The sequence below is a fragment of the Linepithema humile genome, chromosome 3 (genome assembly GCF_040581485.1).
Source record: "Linepithema humile isolate Giens D197 chromosome 3, Lhum_UNIL_v1.0, whole genome shotgun sequence".
Taxonomy (NCBI): Eukaryota; Metazoa; Arthropoda; class Insecta; order Hymenoptera; family Formicidae; genus Linepithema; species Linepithema humile.
This window is the reverse complement of record NC_090130.1, coordinates 29,812,238-29,835,683: the sequence shown is the minus strand read 5'-3', so window position 1 is coordinate 29,835,683 and position 23,446 is coordinate 29,812,238. Positions and strand designations below refer to the sequence as shown.

Here is a 23,446-nt window from a genome sequence, read left to right as displayed (position 1 = left end):
CGGAGCGTTTAACGCGTGATGAGTCCGAATTCATCGGCGCGGGTTACGAGAAAAGGGTCGGAATAATCTTTTTATCTCCGTCTCGAACAGCTGACGAGAATAATGTCCGCGTCGGACAGGAAATGGTCCTCCCCTGCCCCCGTGTGCCAGATACAGGAGCGACTCGTGTTCTTTCATTCTACTCGGTCGACCGACAGTGACAAACACACGCGGGAATGAAAGAGAGAGAAAAACTAGATATATAAAGTTCGTGTTGGCGGGACGGAGAAGGCTTGCGGGAGAGAGAGAGAGAGAGGGAGGGAAAGAGACGCGAGAACATCTGGTTCTGGAGGGTATCCAATTAAAAAAACAATGAAAGAAATCCACCAGACCTCGGGCTGGGCTCGAGAATGCTTTGTATACGGCAGAAACGGTTCGACGAGCCGCTGATGAACATCACGAGTTAGATAATTCCGTGATTATTTTCATTCAATTGACTCGACTAGCACGATCGGACAATTCGTGTTATTTTGTCGGAGATTTTTCATCGGTGAAAAATGAAGCGAACGACAGCTTTTGACACGATCACGCAAACTTTCACTTTGGAATTTTCACATCTGCTTCTCTCCGTGGGAGATGCATTACCTGCTCAGGAGTCAAAAGAGAGAGGCAGCTGACCGGAGCACGTTCGGGAAAATGACCGCCGGGAAGAAAAGGGAGGAAATAATGTCACCCGTGATGCGAGAGAAAGAGTGAGCGAGAGAGAAGGAGAGAGAACGGAACATTAAGGCTCGCTGATGAAAGAGCAGCGACGGCGGTAGCTGGGTGTTCGTGCGGCGGAAGTCGATGTTGCTCTGACGCGAGAGGTGCAGTCGTCGCTGGCGGCGAGGGAGAAAGAGAGACGGCTTTAGTCGATTCTCGCGGTCGCGAGAACGACGGCGAGCGAGTGAATCGATGATACACGAGACTCACGAGCGAGAGGAGACGTCGTGCGAATCGGACGAGGACGGAGACAGGTCAGGGCGTTGCACCGTTTGCTGTGACCCAGTGTTCCCTGCGGGCGCCGCATCGCTTAAGCCTCGCCGGTAGCCGTATCACCTCTCTCCTTTCTCCTGCGGGACTCTCACCTCATCGACGGCGAATGCGCATTTTTAGAATTTCGCCAAGACGGGCGTGCAACGCGCTTTATCTGCCGTTTGATCAATACTCTCTAATTTCGGTGGAACACGAAAAAGGTAGCGGGAACTATCGTACTAGCTTGTTCGAAGAATCGCTAGAATAGCTGTATTGAAATAAAAGTGTAGCATATTTTTACAGATTAATGGAAGATGATTCAACAAATTATGTCAAAGATGTCGGAAAAGGTTTTTCTCAAATCACAGATCGTATAAGAAGATGCACGCATTTACTAATTTATTTTACAAAGCGGTAGAAAGTTATTTCGCAAGTAATAAATGCAATTCCTCCTCGAATAACACGACGTAACGCGTGAGTGTATTAAAAGCACGCAAGGGCGCCTGCTTTTATCAATGTCAATCGAGCTTCTTACAAACCCTCTCGCGTGCTCGTTCTGTCAGCAAGTCTGTACTAGAATCCATCGCTGCATTTTTTGTGGGTTACCTAGTCAGATATTCCACTGCGTTGAGAGATAAGTGGAGCGGTCACGACTGCCCGCACGCATGCAGCTGCACACATGTTCAGTCTCTGTACACGCATTTCGCTCTTCCTCTCGTCTAGTTCCTCCGACATGCACAACGATCAATAACAAAGATACACCCATACTTTTATTTTGGCTCAATTTATCTAAGATTAATAATTCTAACATTTATTTCTACAATTTTGCAAGAATTCCTTAACGTAAGTTTCTAAGAAAAAAAAAACCGTTTGAATTTTGCCCTCTTTGAAGAATGAAACAAATCGTTTTGAGATGAAATGGAATTTCTTTTGACGTGAGAAAGAAACGTTAAAAGGTTTTCTGCATAAAGGACAAGCACAAAGGGACTCGGTTGAACCCCAAAAAATATTAACGGCGTAATTATGGAGTCAGGCGCCTTACATCGAATTGTAATCGTGAGATTGCATCGAGGTTTCTTCCCGCTCTTCACGCTTCTTGGCTTTAGCGACGCGCGGCGGGCAGCGTTTCCGTTGAACCGCTTTTCAATGTTTCTAAAGCAGCATATCATATTTCGAAATAAGCTTCTAATCGCGCGCTCCGATCACCGATGCAAGCGGTTTTATTTCGCCGCCTTTCTCATAACATGCATGTAATTTTCGAGAAAATCGACTTTCGATCTAGATTCCATTGCGCGCTCCGCCGGTTATTAAATCCCGGGCGTGTTAACGTTATCTCGATTATTGCGTAGCTTTCTTGATTCATTATTACGTACATCGCGCTGACCCAGAACTATCCGATTGCATTTGAATCCATTAATTCTCGTTACCGGAATATAATGTGTCGTTTAATCCGATACTGCTCGGGAGGTGTCGCGCGAGAAGCAACAACGCAACACTCCAAGTAAATACGATCTTCTATAAAACATTCGCAATAAATAAGATATTCGTATAAAGCAAAATCATGCCGTAGTGTGTTTATTCTCAACTCTCCTCTTTTACACCTCTCGAAGTCTCTTTCACTTCTCCGCTTTCTTTCGCGTTATTTACGCTTACAGACGCGTCAACGAGCTAGATCACGCTCTCGTTCCCTATCCTCACTGTCAAAATAAATGGTTGCCGTCGTCGGAAGTTGCGTACACCTTGGCCTATCCTCTCGAGAGAACCAGAATCGCCCGCAGAAACTGGTCTTCCCGGCCTGTGCGTCCTGGAAAAATGTCCTGCACGGTGCGCGTGTGTGTTGGCACTTATGCTCGTGTCACGCGTGCTGCTCTCACACAGCCTGCAGGGCAGCGTCACCGTATTTATTTACCATTGAAGTGACGGTTTCACAGGAAAATATTCTTTTACCCGGTGTAAACGCGCCGACCGCGCGTACAGCCGAGGTCAGCAACCCCCGTCGTTTCATAATCCAAATAACGTATGCGACGCCCCTACAATGGTGATAGTCACGCGACGTTACGTCGCGCCAGCTGTTACCAGAGCGTTTCGACCCCCGTGCGAGAAAAGGTGCTTAGAGAGGATTCGACGACGTGTCAACCCTTTGCCATCGCAACGGAACGCGAGCCTTTGAATAAAACTCCGCCGTGGAGAACGAAAGGGAAATCTCGCACGCCCACGGTGAATTGTCTATTTTTCCTTTGCCCCGCTCTCGCGATATTTTTACACCCTTCGATGTGTAAACATTCTTGCAAGGCTATCGATCGTTATCGCCCGACAGCGCTAACAACGCAATAGTTGTGTAAAGGCTGTTACGTTCCGAGTGAAAATTATTCCAGCGTTATAAAAATACGCGTGCAGATTATCTAATGTTATATTTTTACATCCCGCTTCGATATTTATGTAATATAATGAAACTTAATTATTCCTGCGAAATAAATGCAAGTGAATGAAGTGGTATGAAATTATTTCACAACGCCTATTGTGTTCCGTTACGCCAAGACTGCTCATTGCGAGCAAAAAAAGAAACAGATGAATGAAGTCGCTCAGGAATTGGTCGACTAACGGTCACAACATGTACAACATCCGGTACCTCCGGGGTTCAATTAGGTGCCGTCGAGGCGCGACGTAATCCGCATATCGTATTACACCCTACGTTATACCCTCCGGCGAGAGAAAACCAAAAGGAGAGAAAGAGTCGCAGGAGAGACGACTTGAGACGAGAGTCGCACGGGGAAAATGTGTTCTCGCAGAAAATACGCATCGATCACGCGCGAAAACTCGCCCCTCCTCCCCGTCCATCGAGGAGATCGGCTCTCCGGAGGACTCGCAGCGCGATAAGAAGCACCTCGGGGGTCCGAATGGCCCCTTCCCCCACTCCGGGGCGCGGCGGGACCGGTGCAACAATTAATTTCCAAAGGAAAGAGTTACGAAGCCGTCTGTGTATCTCCTTGGAGGGTCGGTCCATCTGGAATCAAGGGACAAAATCGCCGTAATGGCGGTGCAACCCCACGGCCAGCTGTGCGTCACAATGGTCGTCACGAAAAATCGCGCGACAATGTTATCTCGATCTGCTCTCGCTTTGTGGGGTCATGCCGGGATTGAGTCGTCAAGCAATCGGGTTAAGGGGCCTTCCTTTGTCGAACGGCGAGGAATCCTTCGGGCAAAGGAGGAAAAATTGCTTTTTTCCTTCCTCCACCTTCCTCCACTCCAGAATGCGATCAAATGAGCAAACGCGAGCTTCTCGCGCCGAGTCCACTCCGCCTCGTGGTATCTCCGTCCGTCGCGACTGATTAGATCTCGTATGAAAGGCTATCCGACGCGATTACAAGACCACTGCGGTAAACCAAAATGCTCACAATGGCGTCAACAATTTGTCCTCGTTTGCCGTCGGCGATGAAAGGAATTCGGCACAAAGCGGAGGTTTGGCTTTCACGTGAAAGCAAACAAGCACGCACCCCTTTCCGGTCCGCGAGCTTTTTAATGTCTCGCAGTGGAGCCAATAAGAGACTGGCCAAGAGAAAGAGAGAGAGAGAGAGAGAGAGAGAGAGAGAGAGAGAGAGAGAGGACATTTTGGTCGAGTAATTTCTAAAAGAAAAGAAAGGGGTTCACAGACTAAATGCGAAACCGGTCTTCCACGACGGCGCCGTTTAGCGCGCTGCGAAAGCTTGCGTCGCGTCGCGCCGCATCGCGCGGCTCGATTCGATTTCCATTAGAGTCCGACGATGATGTTTACTTAGCTCCGGGTCGTTGTCACGCGGCCGAGAGAGGACAGACAGAAAAACGGCGACATCGGAGTCGGGGGACGGGAGACGGGCGAACGAATGCACGAGAGGGAGAAACGCACAGCGTCGTAAGAATCCGCAAAGAAAGAGAGAGAGAGAGAGAGAGAGAGAGAGAGAGAGAGAGAGAGAGAGAGAGAGAGAAAGAGGAGGGGATGGAAAAACGGAATCAGGTTTCTACCTTTATAGGCCTGCGTCCGCGTCGCGTCCTGCCGCGCCGTGCCGTGTGTGCGCGCCTTCCTTTCCTTCCTTCCTCCTTGCACGGATGCAGAGAAGGAGCAGGCGACAGAAAACCATAATCACTGACAAAAGGGCCTCGAAGGCACCATAGCGTGCAGCAGCGGCAGCGGCAGTAGCAACTACAGAGACAAGACGAGCTTTCGCACCCCTTTCTCACGCGCGACACCTCGACACCACGAGGAGGATCCGTCTTTTTTCGGGGGCCCGCGCGCCCGGAGTCCTCGGATGAGACGCCCCGAGGGTCGGCAGAGAGGGTCTCCGCTCGAGAGGAGGCAGCGGCCGTGACCAGTTGGTGGCTGCCTGTTCTTCGTGTTGCGGAAAATTGATTTCTCCGGATAGGCGCCTCCCGGGCTTTTCCTACCCTCGCCATGGGAAAGCGGGTTTCGTCCTGCGACGGACGCGGGATAACGAAAAAAGAAAAAAAGGTGTTTCGAATTAGAGGAACGATAAACCGTAAAACATTGCCGCAATAAAGCGACGCTTCTTTCGTATCGGAGAGAAAAAAAAGGAGAAGGTACGTTTTCCTTCTACGGTGAATTGTTGGGGAAAACATCGTCGCAGGCGCCTAATTTATGCGACAAAAGGGTTAGCGAGATACGGGCAGAAAGTCAGTTGATTTTGCGCCCCTCGCGAGCGCGCTGGGAAGAAGCGCGCGGTAATGGCTCGCGTACTTTGTATGGAAATTTACCGGTCGGAAAATGACCGTGTCGAAAGGCTCGACAAACGGGGGCTTCTTCACCGCTGTAACGTATGTATATCGCGCGCGTCGCTCTCCCCCTCTTCCCCCCCCCCCCCCGGCGACGATAAGCCCGGCGAATTATCGGCGGCGACGTAATCGTGCGTGCAGGGGATAATTTCGCCGTCGACAAGTCAGATGTGATGATATTCTCGGCAGATCCCACTGGCAACGATTCGTCCGTGATCTCGCGACGCACTAATCTACATTAATTGAATAATTGCTCGACTAATATGTAATCATTTATTATAAAGATTGGAGGCGATCATTGCTTGTTCGTTTACTTCGGCACGAGCGGACTATGCGAGCGAGGAAACAATGAGGCGCAGCTTCCTCAATTAACCGCGTCTCGTTGCATAAGCGACCCCGAGTTTTCATAACACATTTGAACGCACAAGTTCGTATGCCTCGCTGAACTAAACAGCTATTGCAAATCGAAACGTGATTATCGCGTGAATAACGTTTACGCGCTAAAAATAAAATAAAGGTCAGAAGCAACTGGTCACAAATAGTCGTTCGGTTTTCGAGACGCGAAGAGTGGGAACGTGAGCCTCGCAAAAGGAAAACTTAACGAGTTCTTCGAAAAGTGTCGGATTTCGCCCGCATGCATGACACTCTACAATTTAGCCTTGTTTCCGCTGAAACTTTCCATCAGAGACGAGAGCGAAAGAGCTGTGCGTATAATAAAAATTATTATCTCTTTTAAAATGTTAATTTTAATACACTGTTTGTGACTTTCATAATGTAAATGTAATGCAGAAGCTATTATAATCAGCGAGTGACATTTTCGCGCCACTGAACTGAACTCGACGTCTCCAATACGAGCCCGTATTGATCGCTGCGAGAACAATTGGCTACCGATCACAGCACTTGTCGTAGAAGGCCTCTCAGACTGCAGCCAGCTGTCCTCCGATGTCCTGCCGCACGTGAGAGCCCGGCAGGAGCCTCGCTGGTATTGTTTCGCCAAGCATAATGCATTCGTTTTGTACGTGCAAAGAAAAAGGCAAATCGACACGGTCGCACGATCGATCGGCGAAAGAAAAGTCCTACCGGTTCGAACTCGAACTTAAGTGCTCTGTGAATTCCGCTAGCACGAGAGAACTTCTTCCCGCGTTAACATGAGCGGGGAATAACGATTGTTCGTCTTAAAAGAAAAAAAAAAAGAAAGAAGCAATGCCAATTCTTTTATCGACTTGCGAAAAAAAACTGCAAAAGCGAAAAGGAAATATCGTTATATTAAAACTCGCAAATTTTGGATTTTTTAAATTAATTTTTAATAATATATTAATTTTAAGTTTTAATATTATTATAATAGACAAAATAGAAATATTTAGTTGTAAAATCCGCGTGCAAAATAATACCAGTTTATTAAAACTACGAAAAAATATCAATTTTATTTATTGGTCTAAAAACGAATGTCGTCAATATATTTGCAAAAGAAGGTAAAATTCGTTGATCGAACAAATATTCGCGACTCGAGCGTTTCGTACAGTATAACACAAAATCATTCCGGGATTCCAAGCAATGGATTGTGATAATTTGCAGGATAAACAGAGCCATTGTCCCCGACACCGCGTCTTTTGTCGCGCCGTTTAGGGGATCCTGGAAGCTCCTTTGTGCATCGTGCTCGTCGATCATCGTCGCATGAGGATAAATGATCTCTCGACCGTTAGAAGTTTCCCCGACTCCGTTTTTCGCTCCGTTTTTTCCCCATCTTCGATATCTCAAATTTTTCCGTGATGCACCGTCATCATTAATTCAATCTTTCCGTCGAATCATTATCAATCGATCGGTCAGCTCTGGTTAACGGAGCGATGCCGTTAAATTCTCCAGGTGACATACATGCGCTTTCTCCTCGTAACAGCGACTTGCACAATGGATTTGCTAGCCGCGCGCACACAGAATGTCTTTTCCTTGTCGCCGGTCTTTCGGCCATTCTACACCTCTTCCTGTTCGTGTTTCGTCGCGTCATCATCTCGTTTCGAATCCCCGGACACGTCCGGCGACTGGTAGCGAGAAGTTAATTCGTAGATTATCGCGATTCATCGCCGTACCATTTGTCAACGGCACCAACGATATCGCATACATCGGAGACGGCGCTAGTGAATCGTAATTCCGTTTACGACAGTCGTTTCATTATGAAATCTTCAGCGATCATTATGCGGGAGATATAGCAGCTCATTACGAACGTTTTGTCTCCATTCTCCACGGCCTGTCGTTCTTTCGTATAAAATTTTTAGTACCGCGTTTTTTTTTTTTCTTTCTTTCATCAACAAAAATCAGTGCTTATGAAACGCTCGAGACTGCTTTCGCCGGCTTCTCACCGCGGCTTTCCTACGATAGAAATTTTCTTACGACGACTTCCCGGTTCGTTTGCGGAGAAATTTCGCGTTCAATTAGGCTGCTTCGCGCCGCCTCGAGAAACGACCGTTCGAAAGAGGCGGGAGAGGCCACCGAGGAAACACGTGTCGCACTCGTATGAATGCTTCCTCTGTCCTCACGCCCGTTATACTCCGCCGGTTGTCCCTCCGCCTCGCGCATCTTCATCTCGTAGATTCTTGCGCCCCTTTTTCGCTCCCCGCCCCTCATTCCGCTTTCTTCCTCGACGTTTTTGCCTTATCAACGCCCCGAACAAAGGACGATAAAGAAAAAGGAAAAAAGAAACGGCGACGACGATGTCGCGCGCGGCGAGCGAGAGAAATTTCTAACCGCGTCTCGGCAGATTAATGAGGATGCACCGCGATAAAATAAGACCAAATTAAAGGCGACGGAGTTATAAATTGAAAGCGAGATACGATATACGTGTTCTGTCAGCGGCGCAAGACGCTGGCTTTTCACGTCGATATATTTCCATGTTGATGTGCAACGACTTTGTTTGATGTAACTTCTTTCGTTACCAGTCATTGACATCGAACGACTATTTCCTTCGACTGCTATTGTGCCGCAACGCTTGGAGATTGACAATAGCCTTTGTCATGCGACGACCGGCGCAGCGAAGTTTTATGTCCTGTTTGAGAAATTTTCATCGCGCGCACCGTCCGAAGCACCGCTCGTAAAAACGCCCGTCGCGTCGAAAGTGTCGTCCTCCTTCGAGAATAGCGAATTGCCTGAAAACTGCACGAATTTGAATGAAAATCGAGTGAAAAGAAAAATCACACAAAACTGCTATCTGTTTATTTGCATTAAAGCAGATTTAAAATCTCGACCACGACGGGCGGTAAAGACACGTAAAAGACCTCGGCGGCTAAAACGAGATGCTACCGAGGGCACGAATCTTCGTGGCGCAAGGTGTCTCACGAAAGAAAGGCCGCAAAGTCATGCCTGTGCGCGCGTCCGAAATGCATACAAAAAGCTTATGGGCGCGGTGCCGCATTGTCCAACGTTGTGAGGGGGATGCAAAGACAGGGATGAAAGGGAGGGGGAGAGGACGAAGAGCGATGTAAAGAACGAGATAATAATAAATGACTCGCACGAAGACGAATGCTTGATTTACATGAGAAGATCGATGGCCTCGAGGAAGGGGAATGCGTGTTCCGTGCGCGCGCGCTCTCTCTCTCTCTCTCTCTTTCTCTCTCGGCCAGTTCGCGCCGGTAAACCCACCCCTTGCATATTTATTTTTGCCAAGCCGAAACCCGCCACTCGTTCGGTGTTTATCGTCGATGCATTTTTTTTTTTTTTTGCCACGAATATCTCGCGGGGAGACGGCAACTGCGCACGGAAGAAGGAAATTGAGTTCTCGAGGAAGACTGTTTCGGGAATGATAGTTTGCTGAAACAACGAGCGGAATAACGCGGTTACGAGTTCAGCGATTCACGGCTGCGACTAATTGAATACGACTGCAGCGGACGAGACGGAGCAAAATTGCTCCGTATCACGAAACGAGCAAACAGCGCGAGGACCTCCCGTAATTTCAGCACGATACACCGACGTATGCGGCCCGTGAATACGCTCCTGCAAAAAAAAGTTCCCTCCTACGCACCGCTAACGGGTTTGCCTTGTAATTACTGCTAACGAACCGTTTGTTTCGCCAGACGAGACAATGCGAGCCACTTCTGTATGTTTACGGCGCATACACGCTCACCTCGTGGTTTATGATACACCGTCGCAGAATTATTGCTTTAATCCAGACAGAATCGCGGGAGAGATATGCGAGAATAAACGTGCGCGTCGAAACATATATTATATCATAGATTGCGCAATGAAACCGATTGAACATCATTTCCGTAAATTTTCACTCAACCTGAATTCGTTGTCGAAAGAAAGGATAGGTTTTCAGCGAATAGATCCGTTTCTAAAGCTATCGCGTAACAGCTCCGGGCTTGATTTCATTAGGATTAAATATTTAGAAACTCTTTCTGTGTGTGTGACGTAAGCGGAGCGCGCGTGCCGCGCGCAGTGCGCGAATTCTGGAAACGCGATATTTACACGGCGGGCACCGTGCATCAAAATCTTGACAGGGCGAATCCGGCCCTCGCCGCCATATGGCGGGCACTCGACTGAAAACTGTTCTGCAGGCAGGTGCATTTGGCAAGGCGAGTGAGGTGTTCTACGCCACTGGCTGCGCGCACCGACTGACAACACCATCGTACACTCCGCTGGCGATGCCGCTCGCAACAGTTACACGAGGCCGTATGCGAATTCCGGTAGCGCGCCGGTAACGGTGACCGTTTTTCCGCCGTAGTTACCGGCCTCGTCGCAGCCTCGGTTTCGCACGGCCACGAACACGCGCCGTCACTTCCTGGTCCCTTGGCCCGCGAGACCGGAAGCGGCGCGACAGGCCGCCCTGGTCCGCCGCGCGCGGCTCCATCCCGATCCGCTACGAGTTTTATCACTTTCACGTCGCGTTTCACCGCGTCGCGCACACGCACTTCCTTCCGCATCGGCTGTCAGGATCAGCCCGCAGATATTTGACATTCCACTTGGAGCCACTTGGAGCGTCTTGATCCTAAATCATGGCGAATCCAGGGATAAACGTGACCGCGGAAATAAACTAAAAGATTAAATTGCGTAAGAAAGATAAGATAAAACTCGTGAATGTTGTAGAAGATTAATTTTACTCCTTTCGAAATGCAATTTTGTTATAATAGATGGTTGAGATTATTTTTATTCTTAATAATAATCAGATAATAGTATGTACGGTATTAGACTCAATGGGGATACGCGCACATTTGAACCAAGTGCGGTGGAAAATGCGATTGCTCTCGTCAAAAACATAATCTCATTTCGCAATATTTCTTCCTTTATGCGGCCGCAAATCTCATTATGCGGGACTTATGAAGGAAGCGCCTTGCTGGCCTTCCCCTGGTCTTCGACTCCTTTTTTTTCCGCGGCTCATCACCAGCAACCATGAAATCCCAATATTCGTCCTTGCGATGCGCGCAGGAAAGGGTAAACGGCTGAAGGGAGGCCAGGCTGCGTGGAAAATCGAGGACATTCATCGGAATTCGAGGGTGTTCCTCCCAATGATCCTCGCGAATAAATAATTCATGGCGCTTGCGAGTACGCGCGACGTGACCGACCGGGGAGGGAGAAGAAAAAAAAAAAAAAAAACGGCGGGGTCCTGTTTGGCCGTGATGACGTGCCAGGACTGACAGGAGGCAGAAGAGCGTGAAGGAATGAGGTGAAAAATGAATGACTGTTGAACAGGATCTTCTACGTTGACCGAGCGCAACGGAAAAAAGTGGCTAGTAAAAAGGAAGCGCGAACGGAAGGCTTGGTCCTTGCATTTCCCTCGGAAACCTTTACCGTCCTTGACCCCGGGATCATCGTGAGATCCTCCTGTCTCGACGTAGACGGCTTTACAGTTTTTATTAATCATTTTTTAGCGGTACACGTCCCTCCGTATTCCGCGTTGAAAAATTAGCGTAACTGATGATTAAACGGTCATTTGACAGATTTAACGATTCGAAAGGGTCACCCGGTAGATAGAACACGCATTCCCGGCCCTATCTCGGAATCTAAAGAAACAAACGGCTTCCTCAATTTTATGCGACATGGTCCAACCGCAAGGGATGGAATGAAACGTGCAACGACGTGCATTAAGTTGCTATGCTCCTGCAACCGTTCGTGACGTCTTCCATCCGTCGAAGCTCTTACATATTCATAGACCGTCGTACCGAAAATCCGACGTAGTAATCGCGGATGCTACCGAATTCATGTATTAAGAAAAAATATGAGAAGAAGCTACGTGCATACGTGCACGCCTTTACCAAAGATTTATTAATGAAAAATATTTAAAAAATAATAATAAAATGAGTTGAAATAATTAATAAAATATAATTCTAAATAATTACTTTTTTTTTTATACATTTATTTTTACTTTTAGAATAATTTTTCGTATTTAAACTTTTACAATTTCATACATTTTCGACACAAATAATGAAAGACTGTTATTCTTTCTGTCACGACTAATATCAAAGTTTACAATAGAAGTTACAGGCAGTCACATATTTCGTTACTGTTTGCCCAGGCACGTTTTTCCATGGAAAGAGAGAGTTGCAACGACGCGACACGACGCGTCATTGTTCTTCTAGCTACAATTGCACAGCAGAATGTCGGCTCGACTTTCCTTTTTTCCTATTTGAAACGCCGAGATAAAAGCTTTGTACGCATGAGAAATACGACATGTTCCAGCTTAGTTTCGTCCGAACATATTTATATAAGACACCAAAATATGTCTATACAGATTTGCCTGTGAACGTTACACAAGAACGGACGATTCTTGTTAGTATTTTATTGACAAATAAGTGAACAGGAGAAACTATAAAATATCTAGCTTCCGGCATCCACCGTTGCGTCAGCGAAGAAATTAAAATAATGGCTTTAAAATTTAATACACAAACTTTCGCCACACTTTTCAAGTAATAGCCCGATACGTTTGCTCAGCCAAGAAGCTTTCAGAACGGCAGGATGCGGGTCTAGGAACGGCCGCTTTATTTATGGATCGTTCACACGTATACGCGCGACACGCTCGCTTTCTGAAGCTTAATGGACCGTGAGAGCGGACATCGCGGCCTTCTTTCGGAGAGCCTTCGACTCTCAAGGGTGTTCGTTTCGGCGAGCAACAACTTTCGTAAATGCGCATGCCTCTGCTCGCTCGAGAGCTTCCCAAGAATATGCTTTTTCAACCAGAAAACTTGATTTATAGAGCGAAATATGAAACAGCTGTGTCGAATGCATAAGAAGCGGTCTAAACGAGTCCTTCAAATACACCCGAGCAACGGTTGAAAAAAGATACATCTTTCTTTTTCGCTCGATCGCCAGGTATCGCGCGAGTTTTAATAAAATTTTTACGACAACTCTTCCGCAATTGGGCCAATTAACGGCCGAATGATATAATTGTTAGCGCAATCGACGCGCCTGGCTGCTTTGAAAAAAAAAAAAAAATTGAAGCATTTACTTCGCGAGGCTTGCCAATGAATCACGTACTTCGTAACGCGTTCGTGGAAAAAATCTCACGGAGAGCTTTGTCGGCGTAGACAAATGAAACGACCATGAATGTGATTCACTGGCGTGAAAATCATCATACGCGGTTGAAGCAAGTATCATCATATGTAACTTCCGCGGAATCTGTAATTTACATATCCCGCTTTGTGGCTTTGTTCGCGATCGCTCAAGTTAAAGGTAGACGATTATTAAAACTGAAACTCTCATTGAAAAAATATTGCGATAAAAAGTGAAGAATGATCTTTGAAAAAAATCTTATATTGATCGTCCACTATTGATTACGCGAAAGTTACTGCCATAACTTTCGTACAAGCAATTTCAATATCAGATCTCACTTGATCGATGCAAAACATTTACGGATTGTTTCACGCAATTCGCCATCCATTGATGGAATCGAAAAATATGAAAGCATGGTGAATGTTCTTGCCGCTTACATGCCGCTTACGGATTCTAGTCCTCGAGCAATCGTGACGCGTCAACTGACAGGATAATTGTATCGCTGACGCGAATTTCGTCCCGCGAAAACGGCGACGCTTTCACTCGCAATGATGAATTGCGAGATTTTTGCCGAGCATCCGAGAGACACCGGGGAGTCTTAAACGCCGCTTCCTCAGCTTTCCAAGCGCGACGCGATGCGAAGCGCCGCTATGTAGTCTGGAGTTTCTGGACTGTCATGCACGTCACGATCGACATGCTAGGCTCGCGTGACGCGTCTCGATGTATGCACATTTCGCGAGTATCGCGGGGTGAAAATGTTGAGCAACGTTAATCCTGCGTTCCTCAATATTTACCGATTCTACGTCCCGACGTGCGTCATTTGGCGCTATTAGAACAAAATGAGCCCGGCAATCCCCTTTGCACCTACGGCAATTCTTGAGACTAATTTTCTATGGGATTAGGCTCTCCATTGTCATCTGATAATGGCGACAGCGTAAGAAAGCGAAACGAGTAGGGTTACCCAACAGCCCCGATAGGGAACAAAGGGATAATCGCCGGGATTGTTTGGGCGAGTCATATTCGTCCGGACGAAAAGAAAGATTTCCGGACGAAAGCGGCGTGTCGTAGGTCGTTCCACATTTCGATGCCTCGACTAGTGTATTTATCGTCCTACACAAGGCAGGAATGCCAGTGAAGAATTTTGAAGTAGAAAATATCGATTTTTTTATCAATTAAAGGAATCCCAAGTGTCTCGTTGATCGCGCCTTTTCGATAAGATTGTTAATGTTTGTTTTTTTAAACCGATACTATAATAACTATTCGAGGAACGCCTTAACGCGATAAAGAGCGATGTCCGGAATAGAGTGACGAGATAGATAAAAATCGATGATCGCATGGATTACGATATTTAATTAATCGGTCGCGCTCTAATTTCAGAGATTGTAAAAATTTTTTTTTTGCGAAATACTACGTGTTGAAACGAATCGTTGAGAAAGCGATTCTTTTGCGCCGTAATTTAATATCGCCGATGATGGACAAAGGACACCGTTTTTTTTTTTATTCGCCAATGAAGCCCGTGAATTGCCGCCATTCCGAAGGCGGACGACAGGTTGAGATTGTCTCGTTGTTGAACGAAAGCGACGACGGGCATTAATCCAGAGGGAGAGTACCGCGGCCAGAATCTATTTCCATCCCGCACTCCGGCGAAAATAGTCGCCTGAGTGCCGCGATGAGAAACGTAGGCGTGTTTGACGCCGTTTTCGGTCGATAGTCGTTCAGGCTGAATCGAGACGCGCGAGAAATAACCACCGGGGTGCCAATGATACCACGCGCGTCGCCCACGCCTCTCGATCGCATGACGTCAATCTCTCGATTCGTCGCCCCTATGTCCTCCTCCGCGTGTTTTCCTCTTTCCTTTTCCCCGGCAGAAATAAAAGAGCTCACGTCGTAAACCGCGGGTGTAACAAACGTTCGTGACGTATACCTTTTAAGGAGCAGTCTTTCGGACACGAAAGGCATGACGAAACCCCGTCGGCCGAGTCCGCTATCACGCCGACGGCGTCGATTACGTCGATCCATCGGCCATCGGCTAATTCAGGACGGAGCGAAATCGTGAGCCGCGAAATTGTGGAAGTCGGTTTCGCGACGCGATCGCGTTACCCGAAACGCCCCGGCAAGACGCGCAATTTCGCGGTCGGCGATGAAATATTCATTCGGGCCGATAACAACGGCTGATTGGCGAGTCGACGAGATAGAGCGCGGCTTTTACTTTCGATCGCGCATATACGATCGTGACGCAGATACGATTAATTGTTCGCAACGCCGGATCGCGGGTTTCCTCCGCCGCCGCTCGTTACGGACGTTCGCGATAAACGCGTGAATCATCGATTCTCCTCCTGACTTAATCTCGAAACTGCAGCGCGAATATTAATAGCGCCACTGCCATTTACGGCGTGCGCTATTGAAAACGAAAGGTTCATCGACGGAGAATTTCTAACTGGCATCGAGATTCAATTGCGGCATATTAATTAATTCAATTGTGACCGATGATGAATCGATCTTTATGTTTCGGTCATTTTTATTTCAGGCGAACTGTACGTGGAAGATCTGGGCGAAAGGAGAACGGTTTCCATCAGGATGGGCTGGCTCTGGGTCGAAGGCACTCCGATGCGGCTACCATTGAGAGCATTAAATCTCCGTCAAGCACCACCCAGCCTCTGCCAACCGCACACGCTCGCTCTAGGCTTCACGCTGAGCAATTCGCAGAGTCGTTCGCTCGCCACCTTTTGGGTAATTATTGCCGCTAATTTAAAACTATCATTGAACTTTTTCGTATCTTGTAAAAATAAATTTGCAAATTTTGTGAGGAATTTCGCAATTTTGTAAGAAAGCAATCTATCGAAAGGAAATTGCTCTCGATTCCTGACCAGCGCAACGGCTAAAGGGCCAGAGATGCTTTCGCGAACATTTGCAATTTGGCATGGTTCCACGGACGGAATCGGCCGCTGCCGGCCAGCGTTCCTCGCCGGTCGACCGTAAGGCATGAGAGAAGCGCACGGATGAAGAGAAGACAAGGGAGAGGTCGGGCAGGAATAATATGCCGCGCGCCACGCAATGTAATTGCATGTAAATGGCTCTTATCTCCAGCACGATCCGTTTCCTCGGCCGTAAACACTTTCACGTGCGCCGGGCGGACCGCGCGCGGACTCCCGTTTCACTGAACGCTGCAACTTCTAATTACGGGTCCGCTAGCGTCGCCATTCGATTTCTAACGCGTTATACAATCCCCGGGAGCGAGCGAGCGAGCGGGCGAACGCCGCGCTTCGAGCTCGAGCAAATTTCCTTACCGCGATTTCTAGAAAATCGCCCAAAATTCAAATTCCCGCGCGCCGATTTCACCTCTGTTTTGCATAGAAGGCGTCGCCGCTTTCAGATCGCGCGGGGCGTCCGTGTAACTCGTCTTACGAGTTTCGCCCCGGCGTAGCGTCAGATTTTCACCTTCCTTTTTTTTTCTCTCCGCTCACGGAATAATCTAATTAGAGAACTCTCGCGCGCGGCGATCTCATTAAATCGATGATATGCACGCTTGCTGCTCGGCGCTCACTTTGATGAAAACGTTCCGGCGCGCGATAAAGCGAGCGCGAAACGCCCGCTTCGAAAACAATGTGGGATGCGCGAGGCATCCTTGCCAAGGCCGCGGATGTCCAGGTAGCGCAGGAAAGCGACGGCTCGTGACGCAACATGCCCGCCCGGCCGTCGAATCGCGAGGAGGTCTTAATAAGGCCAGTAGGCAAGGTCAACACTCCCGCTTGCCGATCCGCTTGCCGTGATAAACGCGTGGGAGATCGTTGCACCGCTCTCCCATGACCCGCCATTGTCAAGGAGTCCCGCCGCGTCGCGCGCCCGCTCTCCCAGCCGAGGAGAGTTCCTTCGTCTCTCTTTAGCGGGCTTAGCGGACTCCAAGGACGCTACCTTGCTGGCGCGCGTCCGGTCAATCGGAATGACGAGTCCGTCGTCATCGCGTTGTAATCGAACGTTTCGCATTTTTTACGCCGAGTTGACTTAGCGACGTTAATCGACGCAATTACGGTAACCGAGCGCGAGGCACCACTTTGACGATCGCCGGTCGTGATTGCAGTTCTTCGATCGCGTCGAGTGTACCGCGCCGCGCTAGGAATACACAGCCCCGCGCGCTATTTTCTCCCGTCGCTCGTGTCCGTAACGCGCGACGCTGCGTCACGGTTTTCGATCGAAAGCTGGTTTTCTATGCCGTTCTCGAGATAGACAACGCACGGGCGCAAACCTGTTGGCGAGCTTTTTTCCAGACGCGCCGATATCGGCCAGTGTCGTCGAACGCGCGAGCGCCGCGCGCCGAAGGTCAAGCCTCGCGACAGCGAGATTTGTTTCCGTCGGGGATGGTAATGATCGACACCGCCGCCGGTGGTTAACGAGCAAATTCCACGGTGTCGCGGCCGGCCGTTCGCGCCACTCGAGCGAACCGGCGACTTTCGAATCGCCGCCGTCCGGCGAAATCGTGTGTCACGGTCGATCCTGCGGGTAGACAGACCCGTTCGACTACTCGATGCTGCGTCCCGATATACCCGCCGTACGAGAGTATGAAATCCGGATACGCATAACCGTCGGCGATGCTGCCAACGGTGGTCCTACATACCCGCCTATATGTCAAACCGTCTACCTACCTATCTGGAAACCTTGATATCGGGGTTATCGATCAAATTATATTTAATCACCTTGATTCGTATCCATCACTTTAATCGATATGCAGCTCCTCGAAGAGCCGAGGCACTCCTTAAACTGTTCAAGTGCTCCTTTTGCGCTTCATGGCTGTTATCACGATTAATATTTGAAGGCATCTATGATATTATAAAATTCTTTATCGAAAGAAAATGAGAACATTTAGAGGAAACAAATGTAGGTATTTTCTGAACTGCACAATTTTCCGATACTTCATCATATCTATTTAGAAGAATTTAGATTCTCTTATATTTTTAAATATTTTCGTGACAATTATTGAATATTTAAACGCAACATCACTCAAAAAAATGATCTTGCAATAATAGCTAAAATTTTCTAGGTAAAAAATTAACTAAAACAGATAAATGATTAGCAACTGTTGTGATATTGCATATGTAATTACTTAATCAGTTTAGATGACAGAAACAGAATATATATCTGTATTGTTTGTGAACTTTAAAAAGAAAGTTTCTCTAAAGCGCCTATCTATATAAGATCAATCACGTGTTAGATCATGCAATGAATAACATTTAGCAATGGTACCTAAATTTTTCAGAAGCTATTGCTAGAACATTACTGCTATAAATTCTATATGTGACAAACAATGTTTTCACAGATACGAAAAATAGCGATACATTCTTGTTGCGATATCTAGAAATCTAACTACATCAGCGAAATATTTTTTTGAGTGATGTTGTTTCTACAGTTGTTCGATATTAAATTCTATACAATTAAAGATGTCGATAATTTTTAAAAACATGTTTAAGATTTCTGAAATATTCTACAGCCCGCGACAATTGTTGCCGCAAATACTTACACGCGTATCGATCTTGTTATCTGTTCAGGCGGACACGGAACCGATCTACTGGTCCTGGGTCAGAGCGATCGCGGCCGAACTGGTCCGGCAAACGCCGTTCCGCGCTCAACGATGCTTGAACTTCCTGGAGATACTGACCATTTGTCCGAGAGGCCCGGTTCCGCTGCCGGACAGCCCGACGGAAACGAGGCGACGGTCCCGCAGCGAATTACGCTGCTGGCCGAGCGATTCGCCGACGGAGAAGACGTCGATGAACGTGACGACGATACTGGACGAGTCCAGAAGAAGAGCGCGAAGCGAGTTACGCGGCTGGTCCAGCAGCAATTCGAGCGACGAGGACCTCCTGGGGGAATTCCGAAGCGTACCCGCCCTAATAAGGACGAAGGACCAACCGGTCAGCAGAGCGTGGGGTTGCAGCGAGAGCAGCGAGGGTAGCGACGACAGTCTTCCTTGGGGCGGCGTGTGCCGGTCCAGCGTGGACTGCGTGGACGCCGGCAGCGTGCCCATTCCGGAACCGGAAACGAGAGAGCAGAGGATACAGAGGTACAAGGAGGCGCGCAGACGCGAGAACGAGGCGAGGAGTCGGCGCGTCCTCGAGGAGGACGCGCGGCGGCGGAGAGCGAAGGCCGAGGAGAACAACAACAATCTGCCGAGAGTGTACGGTCGAACGAGGAACAGGATCTACGCCGACAACGACGACGTGCACGCGACGCGTTCGCCCAAGAAGGAACTCTTTACGACGACTGACGTGTCCGTGCGAAATGGAAACGCGATCATCGACCGACTGCCGCCGATCAAACCGAGCGAGCCGTCCGCGGTGAGGTTCACCGACGAGAATCATCATCGGAACGAGGACGACAAGCGAAACAACAACAGCCCGAAGAACGGCGGCCCCGGCATACTCAGATCGGACATCAGCGAGAGGCGAAGCAGAGCCAGAGAGAGGCGGATCTTTCGCGACAAGGGGCAGCCGCAAGCTCAACAGCTGATCGGCATCACTGTCGCCAACGTGGAGACTCTCCGGGAGCGCAAGGAGCGCCTGGCTCTTCTGTCCTCCAGGATTCCCGTTGCCCGTCAGTCGTCGCAGCCGTGCTCGAGATCCGCGGACTGTCCGGCGATCGTCTTGCTCAAGTCACCGGGCTCGCCATCGGCATCCTCGATGCACCCGCCTTGCGAGGAGGACGTCGCCAAGCTCCTGGAGCGGTGCCAGAGGGTCGATCACTACGTGCCGGTGCGGGAGAAGCTTACTCTATTCGAGTCCCTGTCGAGGCTGGGCGGCCGCTTGGCCAGGAGCACGGAGGACCTCGGCCGAACGTCCTCCAAGCCGAGTCCGCGGGGCAAGCAACGCGCCAGATCCCTCCACGATCTTAATCGAGGAGCAAGAGCCGTGCCAGTGAGGGAGATGTGCCGGTTCTTCGAAGGCGACCCGGAGCAGGACGCTAACCAGAAGACGATGGTCCTCAGCAAAACGAGATTCAGCGATCCGCCGACGAAGAGCGCGTGGAAGGATACGAATTCGAGGCACGAGGCGCCCTGCATCACCGCTTCCGCGAGGAAGAGACATTATCTGAAGTAATCGCGCAGTCGCGCGACAGTAAAAAAGTTCTTCCAGCATTTTTGAAAGCATTTACAAGCAGAGAGTTTACGATCGTCCATTTTCTCGTTGGAAGTAAAATAGCGAACTGGATGATGAAATCGTTGTCTGACTGTCGCTTTTGTATTTTCTTCCCCCTCTCGCGTAATATATATATATATAAATTTTCGTAAAACATGTAAACTTTTGCAATCAGTGTTTCGTAATGTAAATCGCAAAATATTTTCCAAAGGAACAAATTATGATAGCTTTGCTAAACGCTTTTGCAGGGATTTGAAAAGAAAAAAATCCAAAAAGCCTTATTGTCGAAAGAGCCTGACTGAAAAACTCCTTTCGTAGCACACAGTTGATAGATCGATGTGAATGAAAATTAAGCCCTGGAATCCTCAAGGTGAGTGATTTACTCGAGGAGTTCGTGAGAGTTCCTCAGTCACGATGACAACTAAGTTTCTCAATAGCGCTCGCGGATTCCCCGTGCGCGAAGCTAACTCGATTGAACCGCTCTTATCAAGCCGTTCAGATTGCAATCGGCTCTGTCAATCGTGTCACGGGCGACGATTGTCACACTTGCGCCGAGGAGAAAGTCGCCGCGCGCGCACGCGAGAGCTTTTTATCACGCTCGAGGCCCCGAACTGTGTACCCGATTCTCTCGATTGCCGGTTGTCGCGATCGGCCGTCAAAGCCGAAGGAAGGAAAAAGGCGTCGATGCTCGCGATCGTGCTGGCGTCTTACGAAAGCGAGCACGGAGGAAACCCGGCGAACACGATCGCCGTACAAGTTTCCCACCTCGGATTTAGGTTTCACCTCTGCTCGTTACGCGAATGTCGTTTCGCATCGCGTACAATCGCGCGTCTGCTCGTATTTCAAAATACAAATACAAAGTGTAACGCCTATCGCGTACGATACTGTGTATCAGCGAGATCGAGCGTGGTCGATCGTGACACGAAGAGAACGAGGGAAAAAGAGAGAAAACGAGAGAGAGAGAAAGAAAGAGAGCGGAAGAGAGAAGGGAGGGGGGAATCGGAGAAACCGGTAATTTACGTTCACCGAGCGATTGCCGCAACGTTGAACACCTGTATGTATACAAACTGTACGTGAGCCGATCGTCGAGCTCGCATTTTTCGATTAGCCTGAATTCGATCGCCCGGATTTTAATCAGGCGGCGGCCCGGTCGTTAAATATCCAAAGAGTTGAACGATAAATATCGCCAATAGTTGCACTTCCAATTATAATAATTACGAGTGAAATTTGTACATAATCGATCAATCTCATTTTGTACCTGAAACGTTGGTTCTACGATTTTTTTTTTTTTTTTTTTAGACATTATAGTTTAATCTCTGTTACATGCGTCTGTAAATAAGTATCTAATTAGCGATTTATATGGTTTATGTTTATTTATGTACGAGATATAATATTCTCGTTGAGTGCGTGATGTGTATTATTTGCCATGAGAGAGCGGCAATCGTTCTCCGCTGGACCTCTCGAGGGCCAGAACGTGGGCCAGGAGCGACTTCCGCTTATTTCGAATTGAAACGATAATTTCCGCTCGTACGATGTTCCCCTCATTCTCTCGTTCCATCTCGCAATGGACAACGGAAATCGCGAAATTGAAGTGCATTCTAATTCCCTATAAAATGAGGAAACAAACCAACGTCTGACTGTTTTTAGAAAAGTCGAGAATACAAAAAGAAAAAAAGAAAAATAAAAATAATTATTTAATAAAAGATACTTGTTGAGAAATAGATTATGAGTCTAAGTTTTATATTTTGAAGGAATTGTAATAGTTATTTATTAAAAAGGTCGAAATTGTTTGCGCGGAAACTTGGCCGAGAGATTATTTTGTACAGTTGATTGAGTCTTCGTCGAGACACTTCGCGCTCGAAGAGAATTGCCACTTATTTTTGTATCTCGTTCATTGTATAGTGTATGATCTGCGTTATCTTCTTGCGTTATATATGTATAGAATTGTGAGCGTTAATGTTACAGAATAAGAAGGATTATATTGTAAAAATGTGTCGCGGAAGATAATTATTTCGAGACAGAGCGATCGAGAATCAACAATATCTCTTCGTTAATTATTCGCGCGCTGACTGTTTCCATGGAAAGTATTCTGGAGTTTTTATGTAGATGTAAATTTTGTTTCGCTCAGAGCTGTCAAACGATGAATAATCGATTCTTCCTTATGCCGTCAATGATCTAACAAAGCATTGACGATTTCGTGATTCAGAATCAATTATGTATCGCTGTTGCATATCAACATATGTAATTGAAAGAGAATTTCCAGAATACTATCGGGATCCGATCGCGAAGTCGCTTGCAGTCGACGACCGTCTACAGGGTGATTCAAATGACACCGCTGTCGCAGTAAAAACAAGCGGTATCATTTATCGATGCCACCCGGTATGAAGGGTTGGTCGCCAAAGAGGTCTTCTAGTCCCTCGTCGGATAATTCCGAAAGGTTATCCCCCATGTGTAACTACCCCTCGATGTACTCCGATATTTACCCTCCCTACGAATATTTTGTCAAAAACGGCACGGATCGCGTGCCGTCCGCGGCGCAGTTCCGCGACGAAAGCCGCGCGTCTTTGTATTTACCTTTTGTTGTAATAAAAAGGGACGAATAATGGCCGTTACATAAAAGTGATTGTCGTTAGAAAGCCGGTGGAGCCTTGGCCACCGCGCCGGCATGTCCAGTCCGTTTATTTTCCCTATGATTATCTACGCACATACCTTTTTCATCCAAACGCCCACGCGCAAATCGCCGCTTGCCTTCTCTCCTCTTTCCAAGCAATGCATTCCGATTCGACGCTGATTCGGTGCTGAAAATCAAAAGAATAAATTTTGCATGCTAAATGCAAAGCGAGCGTGATTTCGGAAATAGAATTATTGCATTTAAATTGCCTCGATGCTTTTAGCGACGAATAAACATTATGATTGACGTTTCGTTTTCCACTAGTAATGCGTTTCGCAATTTTCTTTCCATTCGCTTTCGAGTTTCCTTTCCGCGTGCATTTCGCGCACGTTCGCGAAAACCCGGCGTTAATTATCCAGTTTTCGCAAGATCAAACAGGCGGAGATTGCGCATAATCCTACAGTATTCTCACATATGC

General features: G+C 47.9%; 2 protein-coding genes across 3 annotated transcripts in view; one reads left to right on the top strand and one right to left on the bottom strand.

Annotated features, from left to right (window-relative positions):
- The window catches only part of LOC105669740 (uncharacterized), a 31,115-nt gene extending 8,139 nt beyond the window's left edge, over positions 1-22,976 (top strand). Inside the window, exons 2-3 of the mRNA XM_012362842.2 lie at positions 15,758-15,960; positions 18,771-22,976. Coding sequence (XP_012218265.2) covers positions 15,758-15,960; positions 18,771-20,318 — 1,751 coding nt within the window. The 3' untranslated portion in view covers positions 20,319-22,976. The remainder of the gene's footprint in view (positions 1-15,757; positions 15,961-18,770) is intronic.
- The window catches only part of LOC105669746 (protein split ends), a 161,391-nt gene that overhangs the window by 42,290 nt on the left and 95,655 nt on the right, over positions 1-23,446 (bottom strand). Inside the window, exon 3 of one of the 2 annotated variants that reach the window (XM_012362849.2) lies at positions 23,067-23,155. The exons of the other annotated variant lie outside the window; for it this stretch is intronic. The gene's annotated coding sequence lies outside the window, so the exon portion shown is untranslated. The remainder of the gene's footprint in view (positions 1-23,066; positions 23,156-23,446) is intronic. 2 annotated transcript variants of the gene reach the window in all.